An 18,724-nucleotide genomic window follows, 5' to 3' on the forward strand; every position below is an offset into this window, starting at 1 on the left:
ATGGTGGTAGGAACTGTTTCAATGCATACATTGCTCGGGCTGCTTTATCTGCTAAATTTTGTTTGGCTTCAGTGTAGCAGCCATTTGACTTTATATTTATACCCAGGTAGTTGCACATATCTACACAGGTAATATTTTGTTCATTATAATAGAATTTTTCTGTCTTTTTCAGTGTTCCTCGTCTGAAAATAACAACTTTTGTTTTTGTCAGATTTACCTGGAGTTTCCATTTATGACAATAAACTTCTAAACTGTTTAGTGCTTTTTGTAGACCGTTTTTTGTTTCAGATATTATCACTAGATCATCTGCATAGAATAGGGAACTAATTTTACAGTTATTCAATGTAACTGGACCTAATGATTCATCTTCTAGTGAATTATTTAAGTCATTAACAAACAAATTAAAAAACATTGGGCTAATGACACAACCCTTGTTTCAAATATGGGTGTTATTTTATTTTTGAAGCGAATGCATGATTTTGTATTTTGATACATATTTTTAATGATGTTATAGATTTTACCATTTATACCATTATTGAGTAATTTATAGAAAAGCCCCTGTCTCCAGATTTTATTGAATGCTTTTCGAAAGTCTATGAAACATGAGTACAATTTTCCCTTTGATTTCAAGTATTTGTTGACAATAGTTTTCAATACAAATATCTGATCTGTAGTACGATATCCCTTACGGAATCCTGCCTGGTTATTGTTTATAATGTTATTATCTTCAGAATATTGACTAATTCTAGTGTTAATTATACTACAAAAAGTTTTACCTACACAACTAGAAACAGCTATTCCTCTATAATTTTCTGGGTCAGTTTTTTCTCTTTTTTTGAAGATATGAGAGATAATACTAATATTCCAAAGATCTGGATAAATCCAGGATTATATTAAATAATTTGTGTAGTGGCTGAATTAGGAAGTCTGAACTGTATTTAAGCAATTCTGGGCAATAACCATCATACATGTATCCTGATGATTTTTTACTCTTTAGTTTTTTAATGGCTAGCCTAATTTCTTTTTCAGATATCTCATTATATTATAATTGTTAAAATGTTCTTTTACTTGCATAGCTGAGATGTTAGAGATAATCTGTTTTTGAAAAACAGTATTATTATTATCAGTAGCATTATTGTCAGTAGCATTGATGTAAAATGAGTACATAAAGAGTTTTAACAGCTTTCATGATGATAACAAACAAAATTTATTTTATTTATTAGCGCAATAAACTTGCAAGTCTTTTCCATGGTGGCAGCTCAGTCTGTTCTTCTGTTATCTCAAGAACCAATTATCAGATTTCAATTAAACTTTGTATATAGATGCTCTGGGCTAATGCTCAGACCTGATTAGTTGTTAGTTGAAATACATGCTTGTATATTAATTAATTTGCATATTAGTTAGCCAATTTACAGCATGTTCAATTGTATGTTGCATGTACCATTCAACAGGTTTCAATGAAACTGGTAAATACATGCTCTGAGATAATACTCAGACCTGAGTTTTACGATACCCCTCACTATCACTGGGACAAATGATGCTTGCATTCACATAGTGTCAACTACTTTACTAATCAAAACAATTTTTTGTGATTTAGTGATTTCATATCTGGACATTGCAGTTACAATGAACAACATAATGTAATGAAGTCAGTTGAAATTAATTGAAAAAACATTTCTTTGTTTACACTAGTAAATTAAAATGTTGTGCGACAACTGTGCCACCTTTATCTATTCATATTTATCAATTATATTTATGATGCAAAAATGTACTAACAACATTTATATAAAAAAATAATTAATTCCATTGTATGTTTTACTTTTATAGAAACTGGAGCCATTTTCACGTTTGGCAAGAGTAGGTTTGCAGATAATTTACCAAGTAAATTTTGGATTCGAAATGACAAAGCCATGCACATATCCTGTGGGGATGAACACTCAGCCATCATAACAGGTAACAAATTCCATAATAATGATGACCTTTAATCAGAGACCACTATATTTCACCTAGGGTTATTGTGAGACTACAATGCCTCTTTCATTTCATTGTGCTTTGTTGTGATGGTATGTGGATGTCTTGGAATGTAGTATCCTTCTTATGATTCATACATTGTTATGCAAATTACAAATTAACACATCAATACATTGTTCCCAAGAAAGTAGAACAAGTCTATATAATTATTCACTACGTTCAATTACCCACCATAGACTCCAGTCAGTCAAAATGACTATTTTGAACTGTAGGCATTAATCAGCGATTCTGTCAATGACGGAGAGATAGAATCTAGGTCAGGAGAAGCCCCATGACCCAAAGATTCTTTTCGCTTACGTCACCAACCACGTGACCGAGGCCATATGGCGGCGCCCATACGGCTGGCTAATCACTCTGATTTTCTCTCATCCTCGAATGGAGATGAGATCTAGCGAGCTCTGCCTGGATCACTTGCTTTTTTCCTGTCCGGGTTTCTAGCTTGGGTTGTTGCCGCTGGGCGGCATGCAACATTGTAGCTGGTAGGATAAGTTTTTCTTGTCATTTTTACCCTCGTGTCGTTTTCCCCTTTGTGTGTAGCATTTTTCACAAAATTTTTCGCTTCCCTCATGCATGTCGTCTTCATTTTATGCTTGATCTACGTATTTAGAAATGAATAGATGTAATGACAGCTCCATGACTCGCTGCCGTTTTTTGGTCTGTTCGCTTTCGAGTCGACTGCGCAGTGGTTATATTAAGAATTTACCAGCATAGAATCTGCATCCGTGGCTGCGTGCAAGGTTCGGGATCTTTGCCTTGAAGGCGTGCGTTTTTTACTGGAGTTCAGAGGCCTGAGATTTTTTTTTCAGAGCTATCAAAATCGATGAGACTGACCACGTTGCTCGCATTTTCACAGCAAGGTTCTGCGTCCAGTAAAAATCGGTTAAAGTGAGTTGCCATCTCCTTCGAATCGCCCAGCTGGTCCAAGTATTCGAATTTTGGGTGCCTCCCCTTTGGGTTAAGCACAGCGCCCTACATGTTCACCAGGGTGATGAAACAGGTAGTGCTGCTGCTTCACCAAATGTTGGTACACCTCAATCCGTACCTAGACGACCGGTTACTACACAACCCGGACAAGGGGTTATCAGCCAAACACGTCAAGCTAACACAGGATTTACTTCACCAGTTGGGCTCTTTAGTAAATCGACAAGTCCTATCTCGCCCCAACGCGCAGTTGATGTTCCTGGGCATGGAGTTTGACATAGAGGTAAGCTTGGTATAACTATTTCAAGCGTGTTTCTTAGCGCTAAGCAGCCAAGCCGAATGTCTAGTCAGCGTTCCCTCAGTGTCCCTCCGAGAACTAATGCGGATCATCGGAATGATGACCTCGGTTCGAAGGGTGGTTCCCCAGGCCGCACTACGCAGCCGCCCGGTATAATGCTTGTTGTTACAACGCCGAGCTCTCCTATGGGAACTAGATAGGCGGGGTTTGATCTTGGACCAAGTGAAGGAAGCCCTGCCCTGGTTGTCGTCACTGGCCAACCCCGGACAGGGGGCCTCCTTGGATCCACTTGCCGCAGGTATGACTTTGGTAACAGATACCTCCCCCCAGGGTTGGGGAGCTCATCTATTGGTCCAACAAGCCCAAAAATATGGCCCCACATTAGTTTCGGGACAACCATATCAACCGGCTCAAACTGAAAGCAGTGTACTTAGCACTACCACACTTTCTACCCGTAGTTTGAGACCACAGAGTCCTGCTCCACACAGGCAATGCAGCGGTGGTCTCCTTCAAGAAGGAGTGGGGGACGTGTTCCCCATCGTTGTCAGTCCTAGTGGAGCAAATCCTCCTTTGGTGCCTGGAATACAATGTGGAGCTAACCGCACACCACCTTCCAGGGGTGAGGAACAGTCTGGCAGACGCCCTTTGAGCCTCTCTAATCAGCACCACTCAAATTTTCGACGTGAAAAATCCTTCCTACTGGCCCCCGCTTCAGGTAGGCGTCGGCCAGAGCTGGGGGCATTGTCCAATCAAGTTGTGCTAAAGACACAAATGGGGTTTCTCGCCAAGAACCAAATCCAGGACACGATCCTCACCTGATCATCATCCCCCGGCTGTCAAATTTTTACGGCCCAGAGGGTCAGGAGAAATTGCTTTTCTCTCCGGTTCGAGCACGGAGTTGCTACCAAACCGTACTAAGGATTCAGGACAGGATGCCAAGCACATATCTTTGTGTTACGGCCCGGGCAGGCAGGATAGGTGGGCCTCCCCAACTTCCATAACCAGGTGGTTTACTGCGACTGTATTAGAGGTCTATAATACTTTAACTGCCTTGACACAGAGCTTGCAGAGTACGAGCGCATGAGGTCTGTGTGATTGCTAACTCACTAGTGCTAGCGTCAGGCGCCCTTCGAGCACACACGGAGGGCAGGCTTCTGGAGAACGCAGAACCTCTTTATCAACTACCACCTAAGAGATACCGAATCCATTGAGGAGGGTCCTGTCGTAGCAGGTCAGTCTTGGTTTGCTGACCCAGCCCGAACGACCACAAGGGTCCCTGTGCATAAGCAACAAGTCAGTCTCAGCATTTTTTGCAGACAGATTTCTCTACCATCAGCACTCCCTTGGAAGCTCCCAGGTCCCGCTTTGCGGCCTATGCCCTCATGCATCACTGTTTTGCTCTTTACTTCGAAAGCTTACTACCACCAGAATTGGGTTGGGGTCTACTTTTCTCGGGCACACCGAACCCTGTCACCGTATCAGCATTTTGGCTTCTTGCTCCGGGGACAGCACAGGCAAGGTAAGACACCACCCTTTTTGAGTCTTAACTATGGTGTTGAATGATTACTGTAGAGTGTTTCATCCTGGACTGTGATTGCTCGGAAAACCTGCCACCTATCGGCATCTGACTCTGCCTACAGTTCAAAATAGTCATTTTGACTGACCAGAGTCTATGGTGGATAATTGAACGTAGTGAATTTAGGCAGAGGGTTCTCCGAACCCGGCTATTCACATAATTCATACCCACCATAGACTCCGGGTCCCTCCCAACCACCCCACTCTTTCCGTAGCGTTGGTTTAAGTCCACGAGGCAGAGAGAAAGGAACCAGAGTGATTAGCCAGCTGTATGGGCGCCGCCATATGGCCCCGGTCACGTGGTTCGTGATGTAAGGGAAAAGAATCTTGGGGTCATTGGGTTTCCCCTGACCTAGATTCTATCTCTCCATCTTTGGCAGAATCGCTGATTAATGCCTACAGTTCAAAATAGTCATTTTGACTGACCGGAGTCTATGGTTGGTATGAACTATTTGAATAGGCGGGTTTGGAGAACCCTCTGTCTAATTTCATATGTTTATAAGTAATTTGAGAAGTACAAAAAGATTTGTATGAAAGGCATCTCGACATAAAAAATTGTCTTAACTCAATCAAAATTGTCAACTTTTTATCCAGTGAAAATGTCACTGGAATTTTTCCTGGTGTGAGACACAGATACTTTCAGGAATATTTAGTTCCTATGAACACCCAGTCCCTCAATCAAACTGAACATCATTAATTAACAATGTAATTGTAGAGAAAAAATATAAAGTTTTGCCTCAGAATCGGGATGGAAAGTCGTATTTCCATACATTTTCTTCATTAATTATGACAACTTGAGAGATAACAAGAGCTCAGTTTGTATATGTTACAACCATAATCTGCTGAATAGAGGTAATTCATGTAATGGATATAAATATATGTGTACTTGTAATTGGTGAAGCAGAACAAATTGAAAGTTAATTAACTCAAGATATTATATAATACAAGGCAAATGGTAAAATGATCTGGAGAAATAATATAACAGGTCACTGACCATCAACTACCATGATCATTGATCATGGTCAAGTCTCTCAACAAAACATGGTTGACCATGGTCACTAACCATCAACACTCAAGTCTTAATTAATCAATCACAGTCTGTATACTGTGTACTTTTTATTCCTAATTCCTGTATGTAATAATTTGACAGAGTCTGGTCGTTTGTACACCTTTGGTTCCAATGATTGGGGACAGCTTGGACTTGGTCATATGAAACCAACAACTAAACCTGGATGTGTCAAATGTAAGTACATGTACATGTATGCATTAATTACCTCCTAGCTTGGTGTGTATATTCCATGTTAAAAACAAAGATTCTTAAAGTTAATATGTTGAGATTTTATGGAACTCTATGTTGCACTTGAAAACATGTGAATATGTGTAAATCTGTGGTAGTTATAGTGGGGACTAAGGAAAGGTGAAAGGGCTATCATGCAGTTTCCATTGCAACATTGTTATATTCCTAAGAATATCGCTAGTGTTTTGACTTTGATACTGTTAGATATGAAAAGCCGCTGCTTCTGGACATACCAGTAACTGTTGGTACTGGATGGCAAATGCAAAATTCATGTGTTTGAATCACATACATGTAGTAGCTACCAGTGTAGACATTTACACACTCTCTGTCCATCCAATACAGTTTCACTTTTGCGATGTGTGCACCAGCGTGCACACAATCCCTGCTAGTTTGAATAGAATTGCAATTAGAGCAACTCTCTTTTATATCTCAAAAATGTTATATTTTAGGGGACCTTTTCTTTATATGTATTGTATATACCGGTAACTCCATAAATCTTGGTGTAAATCAAATAAAATCTCAATGATTTCAGTATATGATTGCCACATCACCAACATGGTCGTTCTATTTATTCGTGTCACACAAACAATTAAAACTTGAATACCATTTTAAAAGGATTGGTTTTATTATGGTCACAATGCAATTTATTCTATTAGTGTAACACATTGTCTGGCTGTATTAGGTACTTGTAAATTCATTATTATATGCATTTCTCTGAAGGATTAGGTTTGCATTCAGGAAGGTTTAAATTATTGCTGTACTTCTATACCAAAGCAAAGGTCATTACTGTGTAACCACGGATGTCATCAATGTATTTTGTTACCATAGTAACATGATTGACAAAGTGTACTTTAAGACCACTTGAGTAAAAAAGATCCTTGTTTGTATATTATTGACCTACTGTTACCCTAGTAACAGTGTAATTTATTAGTCCTCGTTCGGATGCAGTCCGAAGATGAGGACTTGTGTTTTGATCTCTGTGCGTCCAGACGTGCGTGCGTTCGGACCTGTATCTTAGAAATACCTGGACCAATCACAATCAAACTTTACACATACATCATACATGATATTATACATATGCACATCAATTTGTTTCACGATCCCATTCAAAATAGCCGAATGGCAGCCATTTTTGTACTGAAAAATCATCAAAATTAAGTATTTCTCGGCTGTTTACAGATGGTTTTTGTTCAAACTTAGTATATACATTGGACATTGTAGGACCTTGATGAACATCATTATGTTTTTCAGATAAGATTCAAAAGGGCTGACTGGCGCCCATTTTGTTTCAATGAATGGGCTTCTAGAGCCATATCTCTGACATGCTTTGAGTGTTTATAAATTGCAAGCGACAAAAAAATATTCTACAGTACATCATTTCATAGATATACAAATATATTGGTTTGACGATCATAGTAAAAATGGTCGAATGGTGGCCATTTTTGTGCTAAAAAATCATCAAATATCAAGCATTTTTGGCATTTATAGATGGATTTTGTTCAAACTTGGTACATACATTAGACATTACGGGTTCCTGATGCACGTCATATTATTTTTTAGATTGGAATCAAAATGGCTGACTGGCGGCCATTTTGTTTTAATGAATGGGCTTCTAGGGCCATATCTCTGACTTGCTTTGACTGATTATGTTCAAATTTTTAATATTCATTATACATCATGCCATTGATATACTGATGTATTTCTTTGACGATTCTATTAAAATGGCCGAATGGTGGCCATTTTGTGCTAAAAAATTATCAGATATTTCTGGCATTTATGGATGGATTTTGTTCAAACTTATAACATACATTAGACATTATGAGCTCCTGATGCACGTCATTTTATTTTTCAGATCGGATTTAAAATGGCTGACTGGCGGCCATTTTGTTTTAATGGGTTTCTAGAGCCATATCTCTGACATGCTTGACTGATTATGTTCAAATTTTATATATTCATTATACATCATGTTATAGATATATACATATATTTAAAATGGCTGATTTTGGTTTAATTAAGGCTTTTCCAGAGCAATATCTCTCAATGTGGACAAGTACTGGTTTGATGATCAGATACAAATGTCTATCATTTTAATGTTAAACAATCATCATAAACATATTCCTGACATGGTTATATTCCAGCTATATTACTATAAACAAAACTATATATCTTAAATTCGCTGACTATTGGGGACTGTGCTATGCGCCATGGCTTGTTACATTTTGTATAAGTAAAATAGAATAGAAGTGTAACTGTGACTGTGTGTATCTGGTAATATACATACAGTACATCACTATCGCTCATGTGTATATGTCATGAAACTGGACAAAGTCTTGTGATATATGTAGTAGTATACTCGTCCTAGAGGGTGGTTATTCCTTAAATCAAACTGTTGGAGGCAGTATATTTATAACAAAGTAGGGCACGGTAAAGACCTTGATGACAAAATGCGAAGCAAGTGTGTTGATGCGAATATGATAAATAAATGACATCTGTACTGTACATGGACTGACCACACAGAAAAATTGGACAGAAAGTAGAACGCTATGAAATGAACTGTCATCTTGCACACTCATTTGTACACTTCACTAATACTGTAACAGTTGGGAACCTATCTTATGTTCTACCTATTTATGTTGTTTCAAATATTTTCTATCATTGTAGCTTTGAAGCAAGAAGGTGTAAATTTGGTAGCTTGTGGTAGATCTCACACTATAGTATGTACAAAAGCAGGTAGATTGTATTCATTTGGTGCTGGATCTGATGGACAGTTAGGTACTGGAGATGCACAGTGTGCTACCTCACCACAACTTATAAATCTACCAGAACAGAAATATAAATTATTGTCAGCTGGTACTGACCATTCAGCAGCACTTACAAGTGAGTATCCATTATATTATGATATCAATATTTGTATCCTCATTGCCTCCAGTTGTATAATGTGCACAAATTTTGTTTCACAATTCATAAGGACAAATTTAGTGTTATGTACAGAGATAGTTAACAGTTAAAGCCAAACTTTTTTAATTTGTTGATAAAACTTCCATACTTTTTTAGTCCTGTTCGGACAATGTCAAATTTCCTTTTTGTAATACAATACAATACTGGACTCGTAAATAATTTTCTTCACAATAATTATCACATGATTCATTATGTGACTAAATTGCTTATTATTATTGCTTATATTTATTGCTTATATTTCTGTCAATTTGTTTTGATAATTGAGTGCTGTAGCCCATATATGTTAAATAGTGTTCCAAATTGCTTGTGTGCATTCACAATATACAAAAGTGCACAGAGTACTTTGAGCCTTAGAAGGGTTTATTCGACTGAGAGCGTTTTTTGTATACATTATGACATAATTTCCATTGAACCTCTTGGAGCTTAATTTCAGCTGTAACTAAAAAAGGCATCAGATAACAAAAATTCAACTCCATTTCTGTAATGTTAAGAAACTGTTTGATACAGAGTATGCTTTTTGGGGAATGAAATATTTAGAAGCTATATATTTACGAATCATTTTTGTTTGGCAATTTCTCAAATAGTAAAATTCGTCGTCTTTAATAATGCCCTTTGATAGTTCAGGCCCTATAAAAATTGATGACGTTTTAAATTTTTCTGAGAGAGCAGAGATAATTCCATGCCACAAAAGCAAGTGATTTAATGTAAAACCAAGTGGATAACTTCCATACTCTTTGTCTAGGATAGTTGAAGGCCAAAAAAACAGCAATGATTGTGTAGCGATCTTTATAATTACACACTATTTTGTGTTTTTTTCTTTCAGCTGATGGTACTCTGTACATGTGGGGTAGTGGTTCTGAAGGGCAGTTAGGATTAGGTAATACCGATAGTGTAGAAACGCCAAAAGAACTTAAATTTCATTCTTCAGTAAGCTGGGTTTCCTGTGGGTACTACCATACAGCTATAGTTACAGGTATGTGCATACTCATTCTCCAGTGTTTTGGTACTCATGTGGGTGGGTGCATATTACTGTCCTGTTTTTGTTTTGTTGTCCTATGGGTTGGTGTCCTGTGGGTGAGTGTTCTGTGAATGGGTGTCATATGGTCCCATATATGGGGGTCCTGTAGGTGGGTTTCATGTAAATACTTACTAAGATACAGCTATAGTTATGTGTGTCACAGTCATTCTGCAATCTTTGTCATTTAAAACCAACTGATGAAAATACCATACCTTTTCATTGTCACGTTTTTCAATGAAACTCTGACTAATTAATTGTGACATTAATTTTGGGATACATTTTTTGCCCAAAGATGTTAATGAATAGAATCAATAAAAAATACTTTGTACAAATAAATATGTTGTTGTACTTTATAGATGATGGTAAACTTTATACCTTTGGTGAAAAAGAATTTGGTAAACTAGGTTTAACAGAAGACCAGTTAGAAGACACCACAACACCAAAGCATGTAGAATCTATAACAGAAAAAATTAAATTGGTGGCATGTGGTGGTGCCCATACTGCTGTCATATCAGGTAAGAAAACCAACACAAAGTTAATTTATAGTAGTAAAATCAACACAGAAAATCTAAATCAATGTGCAATTAAAAATCATCATCAATATACAAATCACTATCAATGTGTAATTAAAACTTACCACCATTTGTAATTAAAAATGACAGTGATCATAATGGTTCATAAGTCATTTCAATTATACTTTTGATTCAAGCATTTCTTTTACATCTATAGTAAAGCATTGTTTCTTTTCAGATGTTGGTAATTTATATACATTTGGTGATGGTATGCATGGCCAGCTAGGAAATGGTCCATCATTACTACAATTGAGTCTACCACAGAAAGTTGCTCGCCTTAGTGAACATAAATGTAAATATGTTTCTTGTGGAGATAATCATACAGCAGTTATTACAGGTAATTGCTTTCTTCCGTTCTTTGAACAGAGTAAAAAAATGGTAATATATGGCATATTTACAAATGTGAGTTGGCAATTTTGAGTCCCCATTTCAATGTGTTAGCATATCTACTTGTAACTTCATGTGTGTTATCTGTATATCAGTATCTCATTCTCTGTTCTATGTCACAATCTTGTGGGCATAGCAGAATTAAATATCAGTACCAATAACCTATATTCCAACATTAACTGATAGATCACAAGACATTTTTAAAAGTCGCTTATTGCTGACTCTCTGAAGCTAGATGAGATTAAAAAATAGAATGCACTGTGGAAGTTAAAGTATCTCTATTTTGTACAGTTTGTACTAACATTTATGCTTATAGAATTGCAGTAAAAAATTTAAAAATAATTAATTAGGGTTGTATATAAAATGTTCCTAGCACTAGAGGTATGTGAAAGTATAATTACATTACAAATTTTGATGTATCAATTTTATGTGATACTGAATAATAGCAATAACAGAATTGTAAAATTAATCCTAAACTTAAGTATCCATTTGTTTTCTAAATTCCAAATCTCTTTTAGAAACATATAATTTTAAACAAGTTTTTTAAGTGTCTCCTGAATATTTTCATATTTACTCTTATCCTGAAATAAAGTACCGTACTCGACCGCGTTAGCGCCCAGGGGCCTCAACTCAGAAAATCACGATTTTGTAGAGGTGGGCGCTTACCCGAGCACCCCCCTCGAAAAAGAGTGCAAATGAAAATTTTGATTCATCAAGTGACAGATTACGATTTTGAGGAAAAATCAAATTACTAAATTAGTTGCATCATCATTGATTTTCACAATGAAGAAACATAAATGATCACAAAAAATACGCACATTTTATTACAATATTAATTACGTACCACCATAATTTACGGAATTAAAAACATTTGAGTCTGTTGGAACACAGTCGAAGTCAAAATTGTCATATTATTTCCACTGACGAAGTTGTTGGATCGTACACAAACTCTCTATGAAAATCACTTTCCGCCATGATGCAATTGCAGATTTGACCTGCAGCAGCGTCCTTTGACTTAATGGGTCAAGTTGGTTATTAACTAATCAGAATGCTGTCTTGTACTGACGCAATTCTTCGGAAATTCCCGAAGACTTTCCGGTAACGCAATGCGGAAGTGAATAATCGATGTCGAAGTGCAATCTGTTGGAATTGATTTCAGCGAATAAACGACATGGTTTTTCCAAAAAACTAGTAACTAGCCATTTTTGAGAGGTAAACTGAATATGGCATGAAATATTTATCGCATTTTACTTGTATTAACAGGTCATTGTCGAAGCGTAGTTTACGCACGGTTACCGTGTTCTACACATTCACAACATGTTCACAGCGATCGATATCCATGCTGTATCATATAAAAATGATTACCAAGATTCGTTACGCAAGACCAAGTTTTAAATTAGTTGCATTTTGAAGGGGTGGGCGCTTTGCCGAATGTGACCCCAAATATAAAAATTGCGCAAAACTGGGGGGTGGTCGCTTGCCCGGGCATGGGCGCTAACGCGGTCGAGTACGGTACATGTATATAGTAATTAATACCTAATATAGTAACCCTTAAATATTAATATAAACTAATGTTGACAATGTTTCAACTCTATTAGAACAGACCAGTCATTGAATGGTGTATATATATTACCTTCACATACATTATACATATGTAACATTCACTTGTTTGCTTGTAACAGAAAAAGGTGCTATGTATACTTTTGGTGATGGGAGGCATGGCAAGCTAGGCATCAGTGAAGAAGATTTCTGTAATATATTTAAACCCTGTAAAGTATCTAGATTCACCAGTTTTGATGTCCAAAGTGTAAGTAGTAATTTATCCTTTTCATTGCACTTCTGCAATATATTGCATTACCAATGAGGTTCATTGATTGATAGGGATTTCAAGTGCATTATGTTTTATACTACAAATTGGATTGTGTTTGAACCAGTGGCATCATGATATTATAAATTACACTAAAGTAAAAAAAAGGGGTTTTCTTCTTGTTATCGTGTGAGTCAATTTAAAACCTGTACCGCACACAATTTTGCGTACCGGTGCGCTGCACGGTACGAGGTTTTACCCAGAATTCAACACGTTCTGTACCAACGCATATTGCTATGCGCAGAACGATGCCAGAATCATGCTAAGAGTATCCAAAAGAGTCAATCAGGCAAGTTTAGCCGCAAAATTACGTGGGAAATTGGCTTCAACTGCTCACTCGATCGCCGATGTTGTCCGTCGGCACACAAAGTCGTTCGCTTTCTGATCTTTCTTCCGAGATTTTGACTCGAATATTTGCGTTTTGTTGCTTTTTTAATGACAGTGATGACTATAGTTCACAGTTCGAGAAAGTTAAAACGATGTGCTCACTTCGAATGGTTTGTAGGCGATTTTATGCTATCGCGTCGAATGATTTGTTCGTTATGGGAATGAATGCAAGCTCTATTGCCAGCCGTGCTTTTCTCAGATTTAAGCTGATGAAGGCGAGATCGCTCGTTGCTAATGAAATAGGGCAACTTTCCGATTTGATCATTCAAAAAGGGCCATCTCAAGTAAGACAAGTGGTGAGAAATTTGCTGGAAAATTTAAAGGGTCACGAATGGGATGATTCAAAAAAATATTTGGAAGTCTCTCTTGCAGTTCTATTTAGCACGAAAAGATCAGCAATTTCTAAGAAAGCCACTGAGAGTCGAGCCTACATCAGTAAAATCTTAAATCAGCACCAGGCAGTAGGTGAAAAGTTGTCTGGATTTGATGAGAGTGCCCTTTGGCAATTACGATTAAATAAAGATAAAACATTTGCCAAATCAGTATTATCTGTATCATTTTTCAAGGAAGCCATTACATCAGATATTCTGCCTCCTTCTGTTAAATTGAATTCTCAAATTAACCACTTTGTGAAATAATTTGAAACGGTTCCACACTATGGTGTCAGAAAGTGCCTCTCAAAATAAAAAGGGCTGGTTTGTTCATGATATTGAAGGCCTGGTTTGGAGAAGTGTCCTCAACATATTGACTGAAAAGAAATTGGATTATGACCTTGATGATGAAAATGAGAGACAGAAGTTAGAAATAGTTGTAGGTGAGGGTGGCCACACTTTCCAAGATTTCAAGGGAGTGTCCCAAAATTTCAATTTGCCATCAGTGGTGCTATACATCTGATAAAATATAATGGTAATGAAGTATGGAGAAATCCAAATCCAGTCTTCTGATGCAAGCCGCATTCCATTTGCCATTATAAATGCCTCAGAGAGTGATGCACTGATAGAAGTTGATATTCTTCCTGTTCTGGCATGCACTGAAAAATTTGCCCAACATGGTATAAAGGGGATGAAATACTGTAGAAAACTGGAACGAGATGAAAAGTATAAAAGTTTGGTCTTGCAGAGAAAGAATACCAGTTTTTTCTGCAATTTATGTTTGGCTACAGTTCATAAATGTCACAATCCAAATCATGAATGGGATATGTCTATCACTCTTGCGGATATGAATTCATGGGCAGAAGAAAAAAGTAATGGTCAGAGTAATCATCCTCTTATAAAGTATGACCCCATAAATGAATACACTATGGATCACCTTCATGCTACATTGAGAAACGTGGGTAAACTAATTGACAAGCTCTTCAACGAGACTCAAAAGATCGACCAACAACTGGAATTTATACAAAAGATCAAAAACATGATGTGAAGCAATATGAAACAAAACTGGTCGACCAATTTGATACCAAGGTTGAAATTAATGAAGCAAATCATTCAGCAAAGTTACTTCAAGTTACTAAAAAGGATGATCTTAACAAACTTGATAAGAAACTTGAAGCAGCTTCACTAGCATTTGAAATTAAATACACTGAACACATTGAAGTGAATTTGTTGGATTCTGCTGAATCACATTTTGAAATTTTATTTGGCACACACAAGGAATACAAATGCACACTATGCGCATCACATCTCCATGTTGTATATAAAATCAAGCCAGGTATCACTCGTCACATGCAAACTGTCCATGGTAAGTTCAGCACAAAAGATCTGAAACAAAACACAAGATGCATTACTAATCTCAATATTTAATATCAAAAATCTGTCATAATAATTATTATTTACACTTGGTAAAACTATTCCAAAGTCAGCCTAAATTGTCAAATTTGTAATGACACTATTTTCTATGAAGTCTTTGACTGTAAAAAATGGGGCATGTGGAGGGGGCCTGGCACATTTTCTTTGAAAATCATTTGTTATTAAACTAATCTCAATATTTAATATAAAAAATCTGTCATAATAATAAATTATTATTTACACTTGGTAAAACTATTCTAAAGTCAGCCTAAATTGTCAAATTTGTAATGACACTATTTTCTAGGTATTAATTCTTCAACTTCAAACACATCAATGTGTGTCACGTTTACTGGAGAAATGGGGCAAGTGGAGGGGGCGTGGCACATTTTTTTTGAAAATCATTTGTTATTAACTATATTTAGTATATTCTCACTTTAATATTACATAATTTATTATGAATAATATGTCAGAAAATAATATTGAGAGAAACGAATGAAATGCATTGGTATCAAAAACAGATACATGGAAAATGTTCATTTTATCCCTATACCCATAGTATCTCAATAGTGTATATATTATCTCAATAGTGTATATATGGTATGCAAATTAATGACAAAATACATTATGACACTTTATTCACTACTCCTATGAGGGACATAACGTGTATATGGTCGATCTACATATCGTTGTAAAGCTCTCGAAATCCCTAACAAAATTACGTTTTTCATTTTCACGACCAGCATTTTTGCAACAAAAAAGGCGCCAACAATGGAAGAAATCGAACGTTATTTTCTAAAAATTGCTTTTTTTGTGTGTAAAACGTAAAAAAAAAGGACTTACCGAACGTAACTTTGTGAGCCGCCATGTTGACATTCCATGGGAGGCACTCTCGCGGTAATTCTAACATAACAGTGAGAGGAGTAGGCCAAAAACCACCAAAAATGCAGTAATTGCGCATAATCAATTATAGTCTATAACTATTTATTGAAATGGTTAAAACGATCCGGGTAAAAAACTTTAAATACATCAAAAAAATGAGAATTCCAGTATCAAGTTGGGAATGAGGCTGGTGGGTCAATTGAGGTCATAGAATGGTAATAGCGTGTATGCTAGTTTTTCTTTCAATTTGAAATTGCGCCCTCGTGCGGAGATAAAGTGTATATTGGATGGTACAAAACGCATTGAACTCTGGGATATCACATTTGCCGTGCGCTGTGGCACATCAAGCAGAATGGAAAAATGTCTGCTAATGATATTTTGATTTGATATAAGTGATATAATAATAATAGTTTTATTCAACACGAAAATCTACTACAGAGAGTAATTTTATGGTTGTAAAACAAGAACAGAAATAATACTTCACACAACTAATATCACAAATAGCACATTAAACATAAGCTAATGTTATTGTTTAGTACAAAGCAAGACGGAAGTACAGTTCAATCCACCAGAATCACAAATAAAACATTGAATACATGTAACTAAGAATGGAGGAAAAAATACTTGAAAATTAGTATAACAATAAAACTACTAAGCTACTAAATATGCCATTGCATTAAAACTACCTGCAGACTAATTTGATGGAGTTACTATGTTTCATCTCTTAAGTTCATACTTGTATGTATGAATTGTGCAGTTTCTATTCCTGCAAAGCTTGTCATAATTAATCAGAATTTTTCGTCTTCTTTCATTTTCAAGAAGTCAGATTTTTTGCCCTGTATATATTTAAATAATTTATTACGGGGTATGTCATATTTACTGCATCCTATTAAGAAATGGTACTCGTTTTCAATTTTATCATCTGTGCAGAGTTTACATATTCTTTCGTTTATACTTTCGTTTCTAATTTCGTTTCTAATGTGGTAATTTAAACACTTTATGTGCATGTGACCTAAAAAAGGTATCTGATTGGTGGTGGTAAAACATAATGTATCTGCCATCATTATTATGTATTTGATTATGTCACTGTATCAGGTCGCTTGTGGAGGTTGTCACATGTTAACAGTGGCAGTTAAAAGAGACCAAGCAAATGGAGAGTTGTCAAGCTCAGCAGACAGTGAAGAAGAAGACCCCCTAAGAAAGTCATCTAAAGACCCCCTTAGAAAGTCATCCAATAGAATATCTGAAGTGATGGCACAGAATGAAAGCATATTAGGACAAACATACAATGTAGATGTGGAAGGAACCAATGAGAAAGACAAATTATCAAATACATATGGTGGCACAGCACGGGATAGGAGAAGACAGAAAGAAGTAAGTAATTAGTTATGCCTCACCTCATTGTTTATTCACTTAGTATATATTGTATTGAAAATACATATTACCCACTTATATTATCATTTCCTGTCACAACTTATAGTTAGTCCCCGTTCAGGCGCAGCCTGAAAAGGGGACTTTATAATTCAGGTTATGTCCATTATTCCGTCTCCAACATTTTCTCAGAAATTCTACAGCAGATATCAGTGAAACTTGGCAGGTTGATGAACAAGTCTCTGCTGAGTATGCACGTAATTTTTTATCCAGATCTGAAAATCCCAAGTGGGTCTTTTTCACGATTTTCATCAAAAATTACCTCTCCCGGCAACATTGACAGAACGTCTGCGCATGCTCAGAATAAATTAATTCCTGTAAAATACTATATTTTTGCTTGCAACATTTTTTTGCTATTTTCGCTGAAGGAATGTTTCAGTTAAAATAAAATCCAGCGAATATACCCTTTTCTTATATTTTACAGTCAACTTGTCGAAAATCAATGAAAATTAATTTCAATACAAAACACCCAGAAAAAGTCTTTTCAGCGAATGATAATCCAGCTGAAATAAAATATTTTACAGTAGATTAGATCTGTGAGTAACGCTGCTGTTATTACGGCACGTGATTTCTCCATTGCGTGCAATTTATTATAGTACTGTTTATACATGTGTTCTGTTCGGCTCAGTGGTCTCATTCACTAGTTACTAGAAGAACTAGTAACTTTATTTGATTTCAAGAACTTCAAGAAGGCGGCATAAGAGACGTGTTTGCAAAGGTAAGTTCTCCAGTTTCAACAAAATTGAATGTATATTGGGGTACGATTGGTGTACATTCCGTGACGTACGGACGTGAATATTATGATGATTGCCAACTTTATATTCTTGTGAAAAGCCAAAAAAGCAAACAATTGTCTCCAATCTACAAAACTAGTTCGTAAACTGTCAAATTATTGGACATGGGGACATAGTTTTCAACTACGGTAAATCGTTATCCGGTCTTTTGCTTGTGTCGCGATTTCCGAAATATCCACAACTCCCTGTATCGATCAATTTATTCATTATATAATAGTAGGTTGCCTATGATTATATTCGTATTTTTTATGTTGTGAGCATTAAACTATTAGTTGTAATGAAGATTTTGCCGATCTCCTGCGATTCAACATGGTGGATGTACAGTGACAACACGTGTATGGACGGTCGGTCGAGTATTCTGCAACAGACTATGAAATCGCCCGGCGTTTTTTCGGCAGTTTTTTTTTTTTTTTAATATTTTGGATATTTCATTTACCGTAGTCATTGACACCTATCCAAGAGTATGATGTGAATAGCCTGAATGGGTAAGCTTCGTTTCGACAATGAGCTGTTATTTCTGTGAAC

General features: G+C 36.4%; 1 protein-coding gene and 1 long non-coding RNA gene across 7 annotated transcripts in view; one reads left to right on the top strand and one right to left on the bottom strand.

Annotated features, from left to right (window-relative positions):
* Positions 1 to 18,724, top strand: part of LOC100378895 (uncharacterized) — a 68,042-nt gene that overhangs the window by 1,634 nt on the left and 47,684 nt on the right. For all 6 annotated transcript variants that reach the window (XM_085505143.1, XM_085505144.1, XM_085505145.1 and 3 more), the window contains exons 2-9: positions 1,828 to 1,953; positions 5,976 to 6,068; positions 8,784 to 8,999; positions 9,904 to 10,053; positions 10,455 to 10,613; positions 10,849 to 11,007; positions 12,740 to 12,864; positions 17,070 to 17,348. In XM_085505143.1, the coding sequence (XP_085361269.1) occupies positions 1,828 to 1,953; positions 5,976 to 6,068; positions 8,784 to 8,999; positions 9,904 to 10,053; positions 10,455 to 10,613; positions 10,849 to 11,007; positions 12,740 to 12,864; positions 17,070 to 17,348 (1,307 nt within the window). The remainder of the gene's footprint in view (positions 1 to 1,827; positions 1,954 to 5,975; positions 6,069 to 8,783; positions 9,000 to 9,903; positions 10,054 to 10,454; positions 10,614 to 10,848; positions 11,008 to 12,739; positions 12,865 to 17,069; positions 17,349 to 18,724) is intronic.
* On the bottom strand, positions 14,905 to 16,065 carry LOC146737171 (uncharacterized). Its single transcript, XR_014930979.1, has 2 exons — positions 15,936 to 16,065; positions 14,905 to 15,068 (listed from the first exon to the last, which is right to left on the bottom strand). It is a non-coding gene; the product is annotated as an uncharacterized LOC146737171 (long non-coding RNA).

This window comes from Saccoglossus kowalevskii, chromosome 11, assembly GCF_978046115.1.
Source record: "Saccoglossus kowalevskii chromosome 11, keSacKowa6.1, whole genome shotgun sequence".
Taxonomy (NCBI): domain Eukaryota; kingdom Metazoa; phylum Hemichordata; class Enteropneusta; family Harrimaniidae; genus Saccoglossus; species Saccoglossus kowalevskii.